Source organism: Physella acuta, unplaced genomic scaffold (assembly GCF_028476545.2).
Source record: "Physella acuta isolate Inbredline_101_S28 unplaced genomic scaffold, ASM2847654v3 ptg001822l, whole genome shotgun sequence".
NCBI lineage: Eukaryota > Metazoa > Mollusca > Gastropoda > Physidae > Physella > Physella acuta.
The window spans coordinates 30,968-53,247 of record NW_026733332.1 but is presented as its reverse complement, the minus strand read 5'-3'; the positions used below and the strand labels follow the sequence as shown (position 1 = coordinate 53,247).

At 38.3% G+C, this 22,280-nt stretch overlaps 1 protein-coding gene across 1 annotated transcript; it reads right to left on the bottom strand.

Annotated features, from left to right (window-relative positions):
* Positions 1–4,528: 4,528 nt before the first annotated feature.
* On the bottom strand, positions 4,529–4,959 carry LOC131930690 (large ribosomal subunit protein eL32-like). The gene has a single exon (XM_059287273.1). The coding sequence runs from the start codon at positions 4,931–4,933 to the stop codon at positions 4,529–4,531; it is 405 nt and encodes a 134-aa protein (XP_059143256.1). The 5' UTR covers positions 4,934–4,959.
* Between the last annotated feature and the right edge of the window lie 17,321 nt (positions 4,960–22,280).

Sequence of the window (22,280 nt, the reverse complement as noted above, 5' to 3'; positions counted from 1 at the left end):
TGCATTTTAATTATTTTAAAAATATATTTTCATTTTCTCCCCATAAAACTAAAAAAAGTTGTAATTCTATCTACTTCGTGTATATATTTTTTTCGAAACAATATTAAAGGTGTTTATTTGAGTCTAACATTTTGCACATTGCGACATACTTGATGGCAACAGAGAGTGCTGATTGGTCTAAATCCGTGTCTCAAACTTTTGGAGCAAGGATTCTATAAATAGCACAGGGTCACTAGTGACAGGGTATCTCGTGTCACCATAGGGACGGAGTGGCCGAGCGGTAGAGAGCTGGACTGCAAATCCGTAAGTCTCGAGTTTGAATCCGGGTCCCTGAGTCCACCCAACTCACGTTAGGGAAAGTAAAGGCGGTTGGGCATAGTGCCGACCACACTATCTCTTCATATGCCGTCAGGTTTGGAAGGGGAACTTTACAAAGTGACCCGTAACCCCCTCTTTTATACAGGGTAACTTATGACCCCTCTTTTATACAGGGTAACTTACGATCCCTCTTTTATACAGGGTAACTTATGATCCCTCTTTTATACAGGTAACTTATGCCCCCTCTGTTATACAGGGTAACACATGACCCCCGGTGACACATAAAAACCACCATTATACAGGGTAACCAATGACTCTTCTATGATACAGAAAGACCCATGATCCATCTGATGTACAAGGTAACTCATGATCCCTTTATTATAAAGGGTGACACATTACTTAAGGTAACCCACTACCCTTCTATTATACAGGGTAACCCATAACCCCTCTATTACAAAGGGTGCTACATTACCCCTCTATATTACATGGTGACCCATGACTCTATTATACTAGTTGAGCCATGATCCCGTTACAACCTACAGATCAGGTGTTAAAAGTAATTTTATTATTTAGATTAAAATTTTGTCTGTACAGCAATTCCATTCATCACATCAATCGACATTGTTATTTGGTTTCAATATCCAAATTTGAACTTTAAATTTATTATTTAAAACCAACTCAAAACTTGCTATGTGACGTGATTGAAAAAAAAAGTATTATTTCTTTTAAATAAATGTGTTATTTGAAGACTGAATTAGACTTCATTACGGTCTGACCAAGTATTTGTCTAAAGGCTACACTTCTGCTTATCTGGATGTTTACTATTTCTAAACCGCCATATCATATTATTACATTACTCTTTTTAACCACACAAAAACAATAACAAACAAAAACACAGAATAATCTCAACAGGGTCGGATTTAGACAAATGATGACATGAAATATTAATATCTATTATCAGGATCCACTTCACTTTATTTTCTACGCATTCGATGTAATACGAGCCAATGGTGTTAAATTATTTATCCAATCTTTCTAAATAGTAGAATTTTTATAAATAAGAAAAAAATTGTAACAGAAAAAAATCGTTTTATATACCTCTGTTCAACTCTCACAGCATACTAAAGACTAAACAAAAATATTTTAAAAAAATTATCGACTTTCCTTACGTTATATTTTTTAGACCTGATATCAAACTAGCTTAAACTTATAACGTTAAAACGTGTATACGATGGAACGTCTTTAATCCCTGAAGACTAGAGTACATCTTTCTACAAGTAAACTAGCTAATTCAAGCGGTTTATAAGTAGCATAATAAGCGAGGGTGCGGTCCGCCCCATTGACACCCGCCCTAGTGACGCCTTAGCTTCTTACATGGGCTTTGGGTAAGGGTTCTTCCATTAACGATGTCTCAGTATTTGTACAGGTACAAGGTGAATTGGGCTTTGATTAACTGGATATACCATTGAGTGGATGTTTTGATATATACATTTTTTAGATCGTGTAGAAAATGTACGTGTGTCGCAAGAATCGAATCTGACTTTTTTACTGTGAAGTTGTGTGCCTTTTTTTTTTCAACCAGGGTAAGTTAACGTTAGCGCATATACACTTGGAACATGGAGAGAGGGGTTGTGAATTACATTCGTGGACAACGGGATAATTATTTTAGCCAAACCCCCATCTTCGCTATCCTATTAGAATAGTGTCCAACTTTTTTCCTCATCGATATTTTGGGTTCTTCGCTATTCTTATATAATAAAAACGATGGTAAAACATGCTGTTTGATTGAACTAATTCTAACTAAAAAAAAAAAAAATATAGTTGTTGGTTCCAATCATACACAAGTTTAGAACCACTGACACACGAGGCGCGATTAAAAGGGGTCTTCACATTACTCAATAATCGAGCCACCAAAATCCCGTACACGTTGCGTCAAGGCCTAGCCCAGCCTTATCAAAACATGGAATCTGACGTACATAATGTCTGCGCTGTTGTCTGCACCTGTTGCACCGTGGCGCGCTTTTATCTTTCACATCTGCGGTGCGTAGCACACGGTGCGCAATGCCTGTGTTTTAATTTCGCGATCTATCTCTCCATCTTTCAGAGTTCCCTACACTCTGACGACAATATTTGTGTTCGAGTTACATCTCAACATATACAAGAAATTCGATTTTGTCTAAACTCACATTTATTGTGATAGTAATTAGATAACAAAAAATCAGAGTCTATACAAAACGCTAGTGGTATTAGTTTGTTTTTTATTTCTAGGTTTTTAATCCCTTAATAAATAACTAACCAGCTATATGCTGGTATGACTAAAAATAAAAGCCTGGGCGCTCACTTAAGGAAAATATATTCCTTTTCATAAGGAGTTCATTGAAAGGTTTACATTCTATATCATAATATAAACCTATGTTCAATTTTTATCATTGATGCCATTTAGTTTGATTAAGGTTACACTAAACTCAATTAATTTTTCTTTTTAGTGTATTATCTTATTTGTAATATTTTTTTCTGTTTTGATAAGTGAATGTAATAAAAGCCCTTTTCAATAAAATATTTTATATTTTATGTGATATTTATTCGATATTTTTTTGTGAATAGTCCAGGTATAAAAAGATGCGAGAACCTTAAAATTTTCCGGTTGTTAATTTGGAGCAGTTACCTTTCTTTAAAAAAAAAACCAAACAATCGTCAGTTAGTATTAACACCATTTAGTATACGAAGTGACTACTCGGAAAAAGATTTTTCGCCCCAGAGTCTCCGCTTGTTCGGCAAAAGATAGTTCTGCGCATGCGCAGTGACCTTAATAGCTGAGCTAGGGTTATGGCTAGGGTTAGGGTTAGGGATATGGCTAGAATTAGGGTTAGGGTTAGGTCTAGGTCTAAGGTTAGGGTCGTAGTTTCTGTGCATTTCGCATGCGTATCTTTTTTCGACTAGAATCAGCCTTTAGTATATTCCCTGTCTTATTTACTATTTCCTGTTTAGGCGTGATCCGCCTACTGTCAATCTTCTTTCGAAGTCACCGGCCTTGGCCGTCGTTGCCTTCACATTAAGTTTAAAATATTGTGTAATGACGTCATTGGATATCGTCCTCAATTTTCATGTCTTCCATGATTCCATTGAGTATTGGCGATAATTGCTGAGGGTTTTTAATACGGTATAAATAAATTATTTTTTTATTTAATTTTAATTTTTTAAAATTAACTTTTTTAAAACCTTATTTATAGATGAAGCGAAGTAAACTATTTAAATTGTGAAAGTTTAAAATAAACCTGCATGCGTTTTTGCGCAGATTTGTGGTATAAGTTAAAAAAAATAAGTTAAACGCCATTGTCTTTTAAAAAGTAGCAAACTATACATACAAAGATATACATACAAAGATATACATACAAAGATATACATACAAAGATATACATACAAAGATATACATACAAAGATATACATACAAAGATATACATACAAAGATATACATACAAAGATATACATACAAAGATGATATACATACAAAGATATACATACAAAGATATACATACAAAGATATACATACAAAGATATACATACAAAGATATACATACACAGATATACATACACAGATATACCAAGATATTAGATAGTGCATTTGACATTTCCTAGAATCTCATTTTAGATTAAGTGAATTATTAAGATGTAATGGAATCGACGATTTAGCTGAGAAAAGCCTGATTGATAACATGTTAAAAAAAACTTTTTGTGTAAACATTTATGTGTTGTATTTTCTTTCTCTTTATTCTTAATACCCGTTTGGATAAGCTTTTCTGTTTGTTTGCAAATATTTATGCTTTGTCAGCAAATAAGAGATTATATTATGTGGTTATAAATTACATGGTTGTATTTTGTTGTCGCATATCATGCTCGGATACGTGGTTCTATTACGCGTGGTTGCTTTATGTGGTTGTATTTCATTAATTGTAAAATTGTAATAGCTTTGTTTGCAGTTATTATTTATTTAGTTTTTTTTATGGTCTTTAGTGTTTGTTTTGCAAATTGAATTGTACTGGATTGTAAAATGATGATTTCTGTTTCGTGTATGTTTTGTTTCCAGGTCTGGATTGTAACTTTAATGTTTTTGTCAGACTTAGTGTTGTGTGTATATTTTTTTTTAAATATTTTTTTTCTTTTTTTTTTTTTTCATATATTTTTTGTTTATTAATTTAATCAAGCTGCCAGTTTATTTATCTTTTTTAGAGCGAAGACGGGCATTTGGATTTGTCACTTTAATAGCTAGTTGCTGGGCACGCTCAACAATATCTTTACGCTTCTTACTTGAGACATTGTGTGCAATTTCAGCATAGAAAGTGCGGTTTTGCATCAACAATACTTCCAGCTCCCTAACATTATCAACCATAAACTTGTTGAAGCCATCAGGACAGAGGTGCTTGCATTTCTTCCAGGTACCATAACCAATGTTTGGCATTTTATATTGACCCTTGAACCTCCACCCTACTCTGTTGTCAATACCCTTGGGTTTAGGCCAGTTTGCCTTGACTTTGCCATATCTGTCAGATTGGTGTCTAATAAATTTCTTATTCCTCTTCTTTACAATCTGAGTTTTAATGAGAGATCTGATCGCCATTTTTGGTGACCTGTTTCAATAATCTAAACAAGAAAAAAAAAACATTTTTTTAAATACTTTTATTTTCCAATTTAAAACAAATACAGTAACATTCCACGCTGTTTGGGTGGATATTTACAAGATAGTTACATTGGTGTACAGAGTATAGTAACTAAATAGCGAAATATGTAAATGAATACAAAAGATACATTGAATTTAAAGCTTGTTGGTTCAAAAATTGAAAAGAGGCTGGTTTGTAACATGTTTGCCAACAATAGTGGTGGAAGAGTATAACGTACGGAAGAATAGTCGAAAAAAAAGCTAGTTTACATGGATTTCGTCCCATTCTGTACAATAAACATAGTAAATACCAAAGAAAAATGAATAACCAGTAGAGTAGTCGCATACACACAAATTTGTTGTTTTACACAGATATCATTTACATTTGTACAATAGTGAATTACAAAAATAGATAAATAAGTAAATGAATAAATATTCGAAACAGATGTTTTGGTGGGTGGTCGGGTCGTTAGAACAGTTAAAAGGGATGTGGGGTTATCATACCTGAGGGTAATGTGGGCACAGGGGGGGGGGGTAGAGTGTTTGACGAGCCATGGAGAGAGTGTCTGTGTGTGTTTAAGGCAAGCCAAGCGTCAAAATCTGTGCTGTGTGATCTAACTGCTGATGTGTTACTATTTATAGTGTGTGTGTGTTGGGGGGGGGGTTGACGAACAGATTGCTGTGTGAGCGATTTAGCGGGAGGGTGAAAGGTTGGTATGTTCAAATCTGTGTTTATGTTTATTTGAATGTTTAGTACCGACAGGTTAGGGGAGGGTAGGCTTGTAGCTATCCCGGGGTGTGTGGATACAGTGGAGTTTTAAAATTTAAAAATTTTTTTTTTTTTTAAATCTAAAATCTTTTATTTGCAATTTAAAATAAATACATCAACATCAACGAATTTTACGTAATTTCAAGCATCAAATGAAAAGGAAAGATTTTACAAAAGTACATGTTGAATATTAACATACTGTTATATGTCGTATATGAGGTAATACAAAAATAAAATACTTAAAAAAAACTTTTTAAAAAACCACGTTTTTCTTGTGGACTAAAAAGTAGAAAATAACTATTTACATACATTTGATGACAAAAAACGTGGGTTCACCATCAAATTTCCCGACCCATCTGCCCGACCCACGTTTTTTGTCATCAAATGTATGTAAATAGTTATTTTCTACTTTTTAGTCCACAAGAAAAACGTGGTTTTTTAAAAAGTTTTTTTTAAGTATTTTATTTTCTCCTTTTTAGTCCGTTGCTACACATGAAAAACGTGGTTTTTAAAAAAGTTTTTTATATAGTTTATTTTCTACTTTATCTAATGACTTGATTAAGTATGACTTGACTAAGTGTATATAAATACACGGACTAAAAAAATCTTGAGCGACCAGGATTCGAACCTGGGTTGTCGCGGCCACAACGCGAAGTACTAACCACTATACGATCACGGCCAGCGCGCTCACATCGATTGGGGCCGAAGTAACTGTGTCAATAAGCCTCCAGTCTTGTCGGTATCTTTAGAAATCATGTCCTCAATTTTATGGTCCTTTGGGCGTAATTAAATTAAGCTAATTACGGTCTCTAATTGCTAGTTTTTATGATTGCATCTGAAATTGTTAGGCGAAAGTAACCTGCATGCCAAATTTCAGATCTATAGAGCAATCAGAAGTGGGCTAATTTTCGATGTCAATTTTAACAACAAACACATCCACGCGAAGCTGAGTTAATAAAAACGTGTTAAAATTAAAAAGGGATAACACGAAAAGTGGTAAAGGTAAACTGAGAGTGTTGGCATCCGGGTGGGGAGTGGGAAAGAACTTGTTAACCAGAGAGTGGGGTGTATATATATATATATATATATATATATATATATATATATATATATATATATATATATATATATATATATATACATACATATATATATATATTGTTAGGGGAAGGAAAAGGGAGGAAAAAATGAATAATTGGTGAGGGGTTGGGTTTAAAAAATGTATATAGTTGTAACACATATGGTTACTAGCCAAAAGGGGGATAAAACTATGAAGTTTTTATTCATTGGGTTGCGGCCCCTGTGGGACTGCAACTGAACTGTTGACGTTTTTTTTATGCTTTTGTGAGCGAAATTACCTGTGTTCCATGTCATGTGACATGTGCCTAGCCGCGTCGCACACGCAAGGCTGCTGTCTGTGGGGCAAGATGTAGACCTAATGAAGGTAGTGTAGATATTTAAATTATGTTTGTTTAAATACTTATGTATTCCTGCTAGTGCTGCATGTGCACACTAGTTAGGGTGATGTATTAAATTAAGTATTTATTTTGTAGTACTACTTGTTGGTACTTGTTGGCAGTACTGTGTACTGGCCGAAAACATAATTTATTGTACCCGTGTATATTGTAGCTTACACGTGGTGTTGTCCTGAATGTAACTTTTTTATTTTACATTTGTTTTAGGGCTACAGTTTTCTGTTTCTATTTTGATCTTTTGATCTTTTGGTCTTTTGGATTGTTTGGATCTAGTGGTCTACCTTGGCTAGTTCGTTTTGTGTTGCATCGCCGTCATGGCTCGATGCTATAAATAAACGAGTACTTGACAACAACTGTCGGCGTCGGTGTGTACTTAATCTCAGGGTCAGCCCGTCTTAAACCACAACACCTCAGTGGGTAAAAGCATCCCCACTGAGTGAGGGTTACATTTGGCGCCCAACGTGGGGCTTGACCTTGGGAGATAGGATGGAAGACAGCGACCCGACGTTGGAGAAGTTGTCGCAGGAGCTGGCCAAGTTGACGGCTAAGATGGCGGCGATGCAGGCAGATGCGCAGCGGCCCGTGAAGGTGGAGGTGTGTGCTCCAGCACACAACAGCAAGCTGAGTGTGTTCACCGGCCTTCCACCCACTGGAGGAGGGGAGGTGAATTTCCCGGAATGGGAAACCCAAGTACAGTGTTTGCTGCGGAACACCAGCGTTCCGAACCCGTTGCCACCCGTCTTAGGCAGCCTGAGAGGGATTGCCTATGAGCGGGTGAAGCAAGCTGCGAGTCCAGAGGAAGTGCTATGCCTCCTACAAAGCACTTTTGGCGACACCAGATGTGCCGAAGACAGGTATCTGCAGTTCAGCCGACTCACTCCACATCCAAGGGAGTCAGCGTCGGAATTTCTCTGCCGACTGTGGTCAGAGATGACGAAGCTAAACCAGCAGCGTATCTTTACTGAGGCCGATGCCCAGAAGAAGGTGTATCACACTTTCTGCAAGGGGGTTTCACCTCTTCTGGCGCTCGAACTTCGCGGCACATTTGGTTTCGCAGGGGAAGCCAGTCCGAAGGTGGAGGACGTCCTGAAAGCTGTTAAAAGGCTGGACGGGACAACTGAGTCCCCAGTCGTAGCCACGGCAGCAGCTAACAGGACTATCCAGGTCGACGCAGTAACGGCAGCTGTTCACCAAGAGACGACGCCGCCGCTGATGCTCACGGAGGAGCAACTCGACCGTCTGGCGCAGAAGGTCGACGCAGTAACGGTAGCTGGTCGCCAGGAGACGACGCCGCTGATGCTCACGGAGGAACAACTCGACCGTCTGGCGGAGAAGGTGGCAGATATCCTAGCCCGGAAACAACAGCCCTCCAGAGGAGCTTGTTACGGGTGCGGGTCTACGAAGCACTTCGTCCGCGACTGTCCGAGAAAAGCAGCTAGGCAACGGGGTCAGCAGCAGGGAAACGCCAGTCCATCAGCGTCGGGGAGCGGATGCTGATGCGTGTTCTGCCAAGCTCCCAGCCCAAGTTTACGCCACCGAGATCATCACAGTGTCGAGCAACCACAGCTCAGGTTACCTCGCCTAGCGGCTGGAGGTACGGCTGTCGGGTGTTCCGCCGTGGAGGAGGGTTGCAGCCGGAGGGTGCGCGTGAGAAGGGTAGACAGCCACACTATGAATGTCAGTCTCAGCGCGAGCAAGATCGTCGCTTGGGAGACAGACATGACACAAGCAGAGGTCGGAGACGCCGCCGGAGGAGAGGCCGACGACGTGGTGGACGCCGCCGTGGTTGGCAGCGACCCGACTATACAATGTCGAGTGCTGAACCCACTTTGGCGGAGGGGGAGCGACGGAGAGAGATCGTCCCAACCAGTGAGGCAGATGAAGGTGAGGAACTGACAATCAAGGTAGTGGTCCCAACCAGACTTCGGCCGGAGGCAACGCCTTTCGTGCCCGAGGTGGTCGCCCAGGACGGACAAGAAAAGGAGATGGTCAGGCCAGCCCCACATCTGAATGAGGTGAATGCGAGGGACGAGGCATCGGACGAGGATGACTCTTGGATCAACCCAGAACCACCAGCGGAGCTGCGGAGGTCAACCCGTCAACGACGACCCGTCGAGCGACTCAACCTGGCGCATCAAGTGGTGACCAGTACCAGCACTGGAGCCTCTACCGGTTTGCCGGGAATAATCTATTTGAGTTGAAAGGACTTAATGTCTGTGTACTTGTGTACTGAACTTTTTTTTTTAAGTATGAGTTGTAAATGTAAATGTAAATCACATTGTACATTTATTTGTGAGGGGGGCTGTGTAACACATATGGTTACTAGCCAAAAGGGGGATAAAACTATGAAGTTTTTATTCATTGGGTTGCGGCCCCTGTGGGACTGCAACTGAACTGTTGACGTTTTTTTTATGCTTTTGTGAGCGAAATTACCTGTGTTCCATGTCATGTGACATGTGCCTAGCCGCGTCGCACACGCAAGGCTGCTGTCTGTGGGGCAAGATGTAGACCTAATGAAGGTAGTGTAGATATTTAAATTATGTTTGTTTAAATACTTATGTATTCCTGCTAGTGCTGCATGTGCACACTAGTTAGGGTGATGTATTAAATTAAGTATTTATTTTGTAGTACTACTTGTTGGTACTTGTTGGCAGTACTGTGTACTGGCCGAAAACATAATTTATTGTACCCGTGTATATTGTAGCTTACACGTGGTGTTGTCCTGAATGTAACTTTTTTATTTTACATTTGTTTTAGGGCTACAGTTTTCTGTTTCTATTTTGATCTTTTGATCTTTTGGTCTTTTGGATTGTTTGGATCTAGTGGTCTACCTTGGCTAGTTCGTTTTGTGTTGCATCGCCGTCATGGCTCGATGCTATAAATAAACGAGTACTTGACAACAACTGTCGGCGTCGGTGTGTACTTAATCTCAGGGTCAGCCCGTCTTAAACCACAACACCTCAGTGGGTAAAAGCATCCCCACTGAGTGAGGGTTACATAGTCTTCATCAGCAGCCCTTAAGGATCAATGTGAACTAGGAACCAAAATATAATTCACGTAGTCTTTAGTGTTCCCGAAAGGTGTTGTTTAAAGTCAAAAGTTTGCCTTCATTTTAGTATATTAAGAAATAAATACAAAAATTAATTTTCAGTTAGCTTATGTACTTTTAACGTGTTTTTTATTCGACTCTTAATACAAGTTTTAGAAGAATCATTTATTTAAGTTATTCTCTTCAATGCTTCAGGTAATACATTAATTATAAAAGGTAAGAGTTGCCTGTACATGGCTTTAGAGTTTATACTTTTACCTCCCTTTTTAAATATTTAATACAAAAGTAGTGAAGGTAAATTCACGGTGCTAAAATTATAACACTGATTAGCTTTTCTGAATGCTATTAGGGAAGTCAATAGGCGTAATATAACCACATAACACAACCATGTGTAATACAAATACGTAATACAACAATGTTTAATACAAACATATAATACAACCATGTAATACAACCACATAATACAATATTGTGTAAAACAACAACAAAATACAACCGTGTAATACAACTGTAATATAACCACATAATACAACCATGTGTAATACAAACATATTATAACCATATATTACTTAAAAAAAACCCACCCCTACATGGTCTGGTGAGCTGTGGTTCACGCTAAATGTCTACAATCGTAGAGCCGGGTTTAGTGACGGCTATTAGGGGCAGATAATTTACTTTAAAACGATTTTAAACTTAGGGGAGGCTGCTTTCACGGGGGGGGGGGGGGTTGGGGAAAGGAGGGGGAGGGGTTATCGTCCTTAACGAGCTACTGATAGTGTTTTAAAGCAAATATATTTAGTGGCAGCATTGGTACTGTCGAATTCACAAATCATGAATTACTGAAAAGTAGAAAATAATATATGTAATCCAACCATGTAATGCTACCACGTAATACAACAACATAATACAATCACATAATACAACCATGTGGAATACAACCATGTACTGCGACCATGATATACGACGACGTAATACAACCATGTAATTTACAACCACATAATGCACCCAATCTCTTATTTGCTGACACAGCATAAATATTTGTAAATAAACAGGAACGCCCATCCGGCAACTGGTATAAAAAAAGAAAAGAAAAAAGAAAACATTAAAATGATTACTGTTTTTTTTTAATCATTTTGTCTCCCTCTGTGTCACCCTTTTGGGCTTGTTCTGTGTTTTGCATTTCTTTGGTATTTCTTTAGTATTTCTTTGGTATTTCTTTAGTATTTCTTTGGTATTTCTTTAGTATTTCTTTGGTATTTCTTTGGTATTTCTTTAGTATTTCTTTGATATTTCTTTAGTATTTCTTTAGTATTTCTTTGGTATTTCTTTAGTATTTCTTTAGTATTTCTTTGGTATTTCTTTGGTATTTCTTTGGTATTTCTTTGATATTTCTTTGGTATCTCTTTAGTATTTCTTTTGTATTTCTTTAGTATTTCTTTGGTATTTCTTTAGTATTTCTTTGGTATTTCTTTAGTATTTCTTTGGTATTTCTTTAGTATTTCTTTGGTATTTCTTTAGTATTTCTTTAGTATTTCTTTGGTATTTCTTTAGTATTTCTTTAGTATTTCTTTAGTATTTCTTTGGTAATTCTTTGGTATTTCTTTAGTATTTCTTTAGTATTTCTTTGGTATTTCTTTAGTATTTCTTTAGTATTTCTTTAGTATTTCTTTGGTAATTCTTTGGTATTTCTTTAGTATTTCCTTAGTACAGGTGTCTCCAAACTTTTCAGTCCGAGGGCCGCATTAACTATCAAATTTTAGTTCGGGGGCCAGTTTCTTCCAGGCATGTCTTTGGTTTTTCTGGGCAAGGTTCCTCAGCCATCAGCAACAAACGTTTTTCCCGTGGACAAAAAGATCTCCGCGGGCCGGATGGGAGGACATCGCGGGCCGCATACGGCCCGCGGGCCGTAGTTTGGAGACCCCTGCTTTATTTCTTTGGTATTTCTTTAGTATTTCTTTGCAGTTACAGACTGACTAACATGGCCAATTAGAAATGTAGATATGCTAAGTGATGTGTATTACTTCTAAGTGTGGTATACGTTTGGCGTTCTTTGTTGGGTAACCAACTCATATAAAGAATCACACTCTGACATCGGGTTCGAGATTACAACACGTTTATTGCTTGATGAATAATCGCGGTTTAAAGATGAATGTGAAAATCAACAGACCTCCAATGTCACAGGTCCACACACTGTATCCCTGTATCTTACCTTCTACTGAATCTGCTTTCAGCGTAATATTTCGTACGAGCCGACCCGCAGCGTATCATACGCCGCTATTTAGTTGTTTTATTTTCTACTTTTCAGCAATTCATAATTTGTGAATTCGACAGTACCAATGCTGCCACTGAGAATATTTGCGTTAAAACACTAACCCCCCCCCCCCCCTTTCCCCTAACCCCGACCCTACCCCCCCCCCCCCCCCCCCCGTGAAAGCAGCCTTCTTTTAGTTATTTCTTAGTTACCTCCTGTAAGTTTAAAATCGAACTAAATTATCTGCCCCTAATAGAAACCCGGCTCTACGGCCCTTTCGATTTGTAAACATTTAGCTTTGTAAACATTTAGCGTGACCACAGCTCACCAGACAATGTGGGGGGTGGGGGTGGTAGTGATAGTGATAGAGAGAAAGAGAGGGGACTGTAAGGCGCGCTTGCAGCTTGTTTTCTAACGGCTCCCAGAAGAGAATTTTATATATACGAGCCGGCCCGCGGCATAACATACGCCGCTATTTAGTTGTTGTTTTTTCTACTTTTCAGTAATTCAAAATTTGTGAATTCGACAGTACCAACGCTGCCACTGAAAATATGTCTTTAAAACACTAAAAGTAGCTCGTTAAGGACCATAACCCCCCCCCCCCTTTCCTTCCCCCTCCCCCCCCCCCCCCCCCCCCCCTACGTTTAAAATAGTTGGTTCTGCTTGTAAACATTTAGAGTGAACACAGCTCACTAAAACCATGTAGGGGTGGGGAGGTAGGGAGCGCGTTTACAGTTTGTTTTCTAGTCGCGTTTGCAGCTTGTTTTCTAGCGGCTCCCAGAAGAGAATTATATATATAGATAGATTGGTTGGTTCATCAGTGTCTAATGCGTTGGTTAGAAATCAACTTGTTAACATCAAGTATCACGTCTTGTTGACAAGTCAAATTCTATTTTAGTCACACATGTAAAGTAACAACAGCTAGTCTACGTCACAGTAACATAAAACTTCGCTCCGATTCGGCCTATGTCCTTGTTGACAGAACACTTTTACGTTATTATCAATTGAGGCGTTAGTAACGTTCAACTATTTACACATAGTAGCTTGGTTCGGTTTTGGCCTTGACCATGCCAAAAACGTGTTTTTTTTTGTGTTACATCAAATACAGATAGAGGACAGAAGTAAATAAGTAGATGACAGCAGTAGATGACAGCAGTAAATAGCATCAGTTAAATGACAGCATTAGATGATAATAGTAAATGACAATAAATAAGAACAATAAAAAACAGATTTAAATTATACAACTTAATGTAAAGATCCCTTTCAAACCTGACCTCGGCATATGAAGAGATAGTGTGCTCAGCCGCCTTTACTTTCCCTTACTCAGGGACGGTCTACTGACTTCGAACTCGAGACTTACGGGTTAGCAGTCCAGCTCTCTACCGCTAGACCACTCCGTACCTAGAACATAATGACCAGTCCCATAAATATTTACATTTTATGTTTACCGTTTTGCGAGGATCCGAACCTATACCATACAAACAATATAAACTCCACACAAATCTTTTTGACGACCACTCGTTTTTCCTCAGACATGTTAAATAAATAAATATTCGCTCCCGCGGCGCCAAAATGGCCGACAAGCTGATTCAATTCCGCTCGACTGGCGAGGTCAAATATTAGCATGACAACAGCGAGAGTTTGGGGTTTGGAATTAAAGATCTGTCAGTGTCAGAAAAGATTTTATTTTTCTACCTTTTTTCCTCGTCTTGATCGGATTTTCTGAAAGTTACAAAACATGTTTGTTTTGGTTTGGTTTTACATTTTGTACTTTTCTTCCAGATTTTTTGGAGAAATTTAAAAGTAAATCGATTTATATTCGAAATTGTATGTTTTCCGCACAGATTTTTCATGAAGAATTATAACTTACAAGGAATCCCAAATTTTTTAAAACTGTGCCCTATAGAAGTACACGAAGGGAAATTACTTTTAATTTTTTTTGTTCACGAAATTGATTTTACCAATTTAAAAAAAAAAAGCCAAAGCAATACTGTTTTTTCCTAACAGGGATTTAACGGTCTACGGTGTAGGTGAGGTAGAGTTGACCATGATATTTTACTGCAGCATAATACAATGTAGGTTTATACCCAGTTTAACCCACCATTATAGCGTAGAGACCTCAGAATGACATAATCGTTAGACCCGACCCGGAACCAACCCGGTCTCAGAAGATGCTGGGTCTAGGCCCTGTATAAAGTGGGTCTACATAGTGTCTTGAGACACAGCACAGAAACCGCAGACACCATCTCCAACACGGAAACCATCCGACGAGTTTCATCTCAATTACTAAAAAACCCCTGCTATTTTCTTAAATAATTTCTAACGTAGCTGCTCCGACCCCCCCCCCCCCTCACCCCTCAAAAGCCAACCCCCCACCCCCTCCAGTTTTCATCAGGTTTCTTGTAACTAGCTGATCGGGCGGGGGGCGAACAACCCGGTCTAACGGTTATTGATTAGCGAATTAATGAGGAAGCAATCTTCATCAGGAGTAAGCTCCCCTGTTGTTGGATGGTCTCCCCGTGAACGATTGATGGCGATCCCGTCCGACCCCTGACCCTTCCGGGGGTCATCGCCGGCGAATTTATCTCCACTTCCATGTGAGGGGACTGCCCGGCTTATTTATCCCCCTCGGCTTGTGATGAATCTATTAGCCGGACATATACGTTCGGCTCTTTCAACTTTCGAAATTTTCGCGGCATCACGTAGATAAACGTTATGCAAAGGCAGTGGGTCTCAAATTATGATCGTTTTGGAGGTGCGATTGCTTTAAAAAAAAATACAAAGTAAAGTGTATTTTTTCATCGATTAATCGTAAATCTAGTGTTGAGTACTTCCCATAACTATTATAAAAGTTAGGTTAATGATTATAGCTAGGGTCAGTTTTTTAGATTTTCAATAATACCGTTTTCATTAGCGTTATGGGTTATGGTTTACATTACCGTTATAAATTATATTGCGCCGGTTATATGTATACCATAATCATACTAGTACGAGTCAACCTTAATACAGAAAAAAAATTATACATTTAAGTTTAATTTCCAATTTTGTCTCACTGAAAGTTGTTTTTTTTGTGGGCGAGTGATGGGGTTGGATTTAAGGGGGGGGGGGGTATGGGGGAAGACAGTTTCATTCTGATCATATTTCTCAATGCATTATGTTATTCAGATGTGGTGTCAAAACTTTAAAATTCACTTTGTTAAAATATATTAATAAGATCTAATTAATAATGAAGTTGTTTTTTTTTTTAATCAATTAGTTGAATTTTTTTTCAATTCCAAATTTTGATAATTTTATGATGGATTCACATACAAAACCGCTCTCTCCCCTTGACCTATCGCTCGGTCCCCAATGTTAAGATCATCGTAAAATTTCTTCGAAAGTTTTTTTTTTTTTTTTTCAATCGTGCACTATATGAGAACCGTCGCGTAAGAATATTTCCGCACGTTGTGATTGAGCGCGGAGGGATATTTTCTCTTTAGTGTTGCAAACGATACGAGGGTAGCCGGTAACAAAAGGCTGACCTGGGGTAGGGGACGAGTTTTATGGGTGGGGCTGATGGACATTTTTTGGGGTGTTTAAAACCATCCAAGCAATGTCCATTTAACAGCTCGTTCGTGATGGTTTTTTTTTGTTTTGTTTTTTTTTGGGGGGGGGGGGTCGTGTCGGTGCTGGGGTTAAGATTAGGGTCAAGGTTATGTTAGGGTGTTAAGTATAATAATAGGATGTTGTATTGATTGAAACGTGTATGATTTTGGAATGTAGTTAATGTGCTTTTTTTAAAAAGTGGTTAGATAGTTATAGATCTGTTTCATTCTTGTGCAGAGTTTCTATAATTGGTTTGGAGTTGTTTTTAGGATTACGAGTAGGTTTAGAATCGAGTTCAAGGTTATATGTAGTGTTGTATTAATAGTAACGTGTTAGGGTTAGGCATATCAATGGTTGATGTTAAGACTCATATCCGTTCAAAGCTTTTATAGGTTAGCGTTGTTATGGTAAAATTTAGATCCAATTAGCAGTTAGGATAGTTTTAGAAGCAACTAGACTACCCGTCATCCCTTGGAAAACTGTGGGTTTCGGGGGTCATCCATAAAAAAAAACATCACGTCTGTCACTTATCGTCACAAAAAAAAACCAGACCCCACATTAAAAAAGATGTTTTTTATCTTTTAAAAACACCGATTTCGGACTATCCCTACATATACTGACGTCACAGGTGACATACTCAACTCTACTTCACCTGCCCAGTGTCCCGCCAAGTCTCAGACAACATGTTTTTATCGTTTAAAAAACTATTCCAGCCGAGCTTGTCTATGACTACACTATCCCTTCATATGCTTAGGACAAAGAAACAGATGAAGGTCTGAAATTATCTAGATAGAATTATCTAGATCTAGATTCTACGACTCGTTTGCTTAAGTCTTAAGTCTAGTTTTTGCGTAACTCTTGCTAGATCTAGATCTAATCATTAGACCTATTCTAGATAGATCTAGATCTAGATAAATAAATCACAAAGATTTATATCAAATATTTAAGGACTAAAAAAATGTATTATGATTATAAAATGGATTGTATTTTTATCTAATTAATCTTTGGTTTGACCTAGATTCTAGATCTAGATCTATAAATAACTTTCTTGGCCACCTGATATTTAGATCTATAAATAAATAGACAACTTTCTTGGACAGATTGTAGAGCTAGAGAAATTGATTGTAAAACTAAATGAAAAAGACAGTTGAAAATTTATATAAGTGTTAGAACGTAATAAAAACAGCAAACGGACGTATTGTTAAAGTTATGGCCGACAGAAAATTAGCTTTAGAACGCGTTAAACTTTTGAATGGGCCTATGATGGAAGCCGCCATTTTATTGTACTAAAAAGTAAACAATTCATGTGACGTCACTATTCAGTCAAAGTAAAGCCATTGTGTGAAAAATTTAAAATTAATGTGGTTAATCTACCTATGAAAAAAATCAATAAATTAATTAACGTCTTTAAATAAATTTGTGATTAAAAGTATGTCTGAAAAGACAATTTTTTCTCTACCTACATACAATTTTACAGCTCTCCACGTACCGCAGATCCTCTACAGTAGTCAATCAAACAAACAAAAAAAAAACAACAAATAAATATTCAAACATTTAAACACACTTGAGTTTTAGTAGTATAGAGATGGCGATATTTTAGTGATGAATGTGTGTTGAGGATTATTCGTGCTGAGCCGAGAATTGAGATATACATTACGGGTGATTTTAATAAGTTTATTTGTATGTGTTTTATTTTACACAAAATACATAATTATAAGTGCATCAGCTTTCTTGTTTAGGTGTAGAAGCAGTGTTTCTTTCATACATGTTTTTCCAAAAGATGGGAAAGACACTTGAAACTTTGGGGGGGGGGGGGGGGGGGCTCTGTTAAATTCTGCATTTTCTATATACATTTTATTTCTTTAGGAGGGGAGAGGGTGGATGTGCTATGAGGGTGGGGGGGGGGGGGGCTATAATATACTTTGACCAGTGAAAAGATGCCTGAAATAAAATACGTAGAGACTGATGGGGATTTTTTGTTGTTGTAAATTTATGATTGGTTAGGCTACTTAATACCTGGGTTAATCAAATCTTGACCATAAGACATTCTTTCATTTGTACATGTAGCTACATTAATATCCATCAGAAACCTTGGATGGGGGTAGGGGGGGAATTCGTCAGCAACCCCCTTCCTACTACTAATCTTCGTCAGCTATGGTCAAAACTGTTATGAACATGCACCCCCTCTACCCCCACCTCCCCCCCCCCCCCCAACCCCGTCATATAACTTCCCGTTCCCTCACCACCCAATATGCTCCATATTTTATTGACGACCTAATTAGCACAATGATATAGTCGACCTTGGCATTCCGCCTCCCGCGTGTTACGTCATGCCAACGATGACGTCAGAACCGTGCCCGTGTCACCCACTGACACGCGCGACTACCAATAAATTATTCCGTCTCCAGCGGGCGGGGACTATTTCACCTGACGTCACCCGGATATTACATCCAAAATGACGTCACGTCCCATGCGTGTGTCTGTCGTGTTCTCGTCATCACATTGTCCGGTTGTTGTTCATTTTCCTATCTTGATAAGTAGCTTCTCTTAAAAGTCGTTATTGGGTTCAAGGCTATTTGTAAACCACACAGTTAAAGCTAATTGCTTGTGTGGGCTATATCCTCGATCCTAAACTAAAAATTGTAGACCTTTCATGAACGGTGTTTCTGAGGAAAAACGTATGAAAGTAGTTTGGCCAATCACCGCTATTTTTGTTAGCCTTAGCCTGGAATTTTGTTTTCTATATGACGATCTATAGGGCAAGTGAAGTAGAGTTCACTTGTTTCTGTGACCTCGGCATATGAAGAGCTAGTGTGGTCAGCACTATGCCCATCCGCCTTGTACTGAGTGAAGATTTATTTAATCTTTTCACACAATAATATTAGACCAAAAGTTTTAAATAACAAATAACTTTAAACTGGATAAACAAAAATTTAAAAAAAGACGAATTTTCTTCATATTATAATTTTAATTTGGTTATTTATTTTTCAAAGCGTAGTATATCGTCACTTATGAAGGGTCATATATTAATCTGAACATATGCGAAGAAATTAGATCCATCTAAAGAAGTGAAAAGGCGTGTATTTACCATTCAATGTATGGCATACACTGATACTAAATAGAGGGGTTCTAAAACTTTAACACTGTTCCGTTTGTATGACAGTGCATCCATGCAGGTGTATGTGTCAAGTTTTAAATCAAAACAATGTAACCATTTATCATGGTTGTTATTCAACATTGCTGCAAGTCAAAATTAAGCTCTTTCTTGCATTTAAAAAAAATCTTGGATATTTTTCTGTTGAAAAATAACTTACTTTTAATTGGTGTAACCGACTATCCATCCACTCACTAACCTCAACTATATTACACTCCATCTGTCCACTTCCAACCTATTACCAAATACGCCCCCCCCCCTCCGGCTACAATCACTATCATAAATACCTTACCCCACCTCCCCACTAGTCCCCACCCCCTGAGTCCAACCACTGCCCTCCATCGCCCAGTGCCTGTCATACACCGTCATGGCTGGGGGGGGGGGGGGGGGCGGGACGACGACGGGGACGGGACGACGACCGATATCCCTGTACACTACCCTCACCCCGGCGTAACCACGACCGTCCTGATAACATTTATGGACACCCCTGTCTTTATAATCCAACTTCGATCTACCATTAAAAAGCGCCATTTTTTAAACCCCCCACCCCCCAGCAGACGGGTAGAGAACGCTAGCCACAAGGAAATGTTTTGATCAGCTACGATATAGATATATCTGTCATCAGTGTTGATTGGCCTTGAGATCTGCCCACCGTTACAAAAACCGATGAAAAAGGACGCGGTCGATTTATTTCAAGGGAGATAAACTATTCTCATACGAAAGTAACTCAACAGTTATCCCCCTTCGTCCCGACCATCTCGTTACCAAGTAGCGTTCATACAAACGATATGGAAAGTATTGTGAGTTTCAAGGGGACGTAACAATATCGGTTTGTCTCCCCCTTTTTTTTCGCGGCGCGCAAAGCCTGCTGGTGAATCCTGAGTTACCCCTCGCGCGGCTAGCCCGACTTCACTCCCCCTGCCTCCCCCCACCCCCTCCCCTTCCCCGCTGGAGCAGAGCCTTCGTGCTTGCCGTGGAATATTTGGTGAGTCTACGGCCTAATGCACACACGTGCGCTTGGCCCGCGTGAGTAATATCCGAGGCGTTAGTGTACCTGTGCTGAGTGAGTAGCTCTCGCAGGATTTTGGATTATATTTGGCTGGATTTTTATTGACAATTTTTCTTACCTGAATTATTTCAATCTTGAGACTTTTGCGTGTGGATTTTCTATTTAACAAAGGCAAGTATTAATTTTATTCATATTGAATAACACTAAATAACTTCTTCTAAAATACTCGTTAAAAAGTTTGATAGAACTTTGAAAACTTGCTGACCTACTTAGCAAGTCAAAACAAAACAGACGCACCTTCCTCTACCTGAGTTAGGTGAGCGCTGTGTGCATGTCTACGTTTTCAAAGTTGTGAGTTGTAAGTTTTCGTCGGAAATTTGAACACATTGAATTGAGAGAAGTAGCACATTGTAGTTAAACCTCATGCTTCGTTAGACCACTTGGCTCACGTAATAAGTAACTTTCTTAAAAACTCAAATACTGTATGTTTAAATCATAAGTATGTTCTATTGTATTGAAATAAACAACTATTGTATATATATATATAAGGATTTATAAATACCATGATGCAGCAATAATAGTGTTGATAACCCACGTAATGAGAGTAGAGTTAGGTTTATACTAGTTTATAGGGAAGCATACGGATTATGTTGATTTAAATTCTCTTAAATGTCCGTCATTAAAATTTGTATAATATAGTGGACTGTTCAGTGGATGCTGGTGTGTGTGTGTGAGGGATGGGGGGAGGGTGAGATGGGCACATTCGAGTCCTGGTGTCTTACATTGCACCTAGTTCGACCGGTCAGTTTTGATTTGTCAAGTTATACATGACATCATGTGACCAGCGCATTGGGTAAGCATCGCTACTTCTTTGCCCAAATATATGCCTGGTACTGATTTTTAGCTGAGTTAATTCACAAACGCCCTAAATCCTATTCAGGTGAGAATAAGTACTCACACACATGCACATAAAAGGATGTAGACCCTATATTGAGAACTCCAGACCAGCTCTCTATTAAAAACCTTTCCGCTTGAATATTTTGCGGGTGGTGCTGTTATATAAAAAGTTTCAAGAATTTCCAATATTGGCTGACGCTTTTTGATCCATTAAGATCCCTTGTGTTATTTATTCATTTTGATCTCTGGATCTGTTTCTTCTCGGGAATAATATATCCATTTTAACTTCGGCACTACTGTGGGATTGGTTTATTGAGTTACCTGCATGATAACTATTTTTTTTTGGGGGGGGGGGTGGTTTATAAAGGTAAAGTTTTAATAGGTCTGTCTTTGATTTATCCTGACCACTCCTGAAGGACCGTTTCATGAAGCGGTGTATATGAAACAAATACAATGTGGCCTAACTGAAGGGTAAACGGAAAAAAAGTCACAGGAAAAAAAAACACAGAAAAAAAGTCACAGTTTTTGCTAGGAAAAAAAGTCACAGAAAAAAAGTCACAGTGGAAAAATTTTATCGGAAAAAAAGTCACAGAAATAAAGTCACAGAAAAAAAGTCACAAAAATCTTTTTAGAAATATTTTGATTTTTTTTGTTAGGAATTGTAAAATTGTGTATGTTTATTGTTGTGGGTTGTATTTTTGATAGCATAAATTATTTATAGACGTTAAAAGCATAATGGTTTATAACAATTGTAAGTAAAAAATACTCTAAGATAATTTACACAACAATCTCAACTTTTGCTACGTATTTAGTTAAATACGCGGTAGAAAAGTTTATAAAAGAAATTTAGGCACATTTTGCCGTAGGCTATTCTCTGGTCGGCCTCACCTCAGTAGGCATTGTCCGAACATATTTTGTGTTGTTGACGTTATGCGTCAATGACAGCCTTTGAACCTTGTCGGCTTTCTGTTTGATCTAAGTTTTGTTATGTAATGAGCGTGATAAATGTGGGCAGTAAAGGTGGTTGAACTAAACATAACTATTGTTGCCATGAGTTGAGGACAGCAAGTCAGATGAACTTACCATTTCACGGTAATTTAATGTTGGTATTTAAAAAAA

Coding starts and splice junctions, on each gene's coding strand:
- LOC131930690 (XM_059287273.1), bottom strand. CDS start 4,933: ATGGCGATCAGATCTCTCATTAAAACTCAGATTGTAAAGAAGAGGAAT.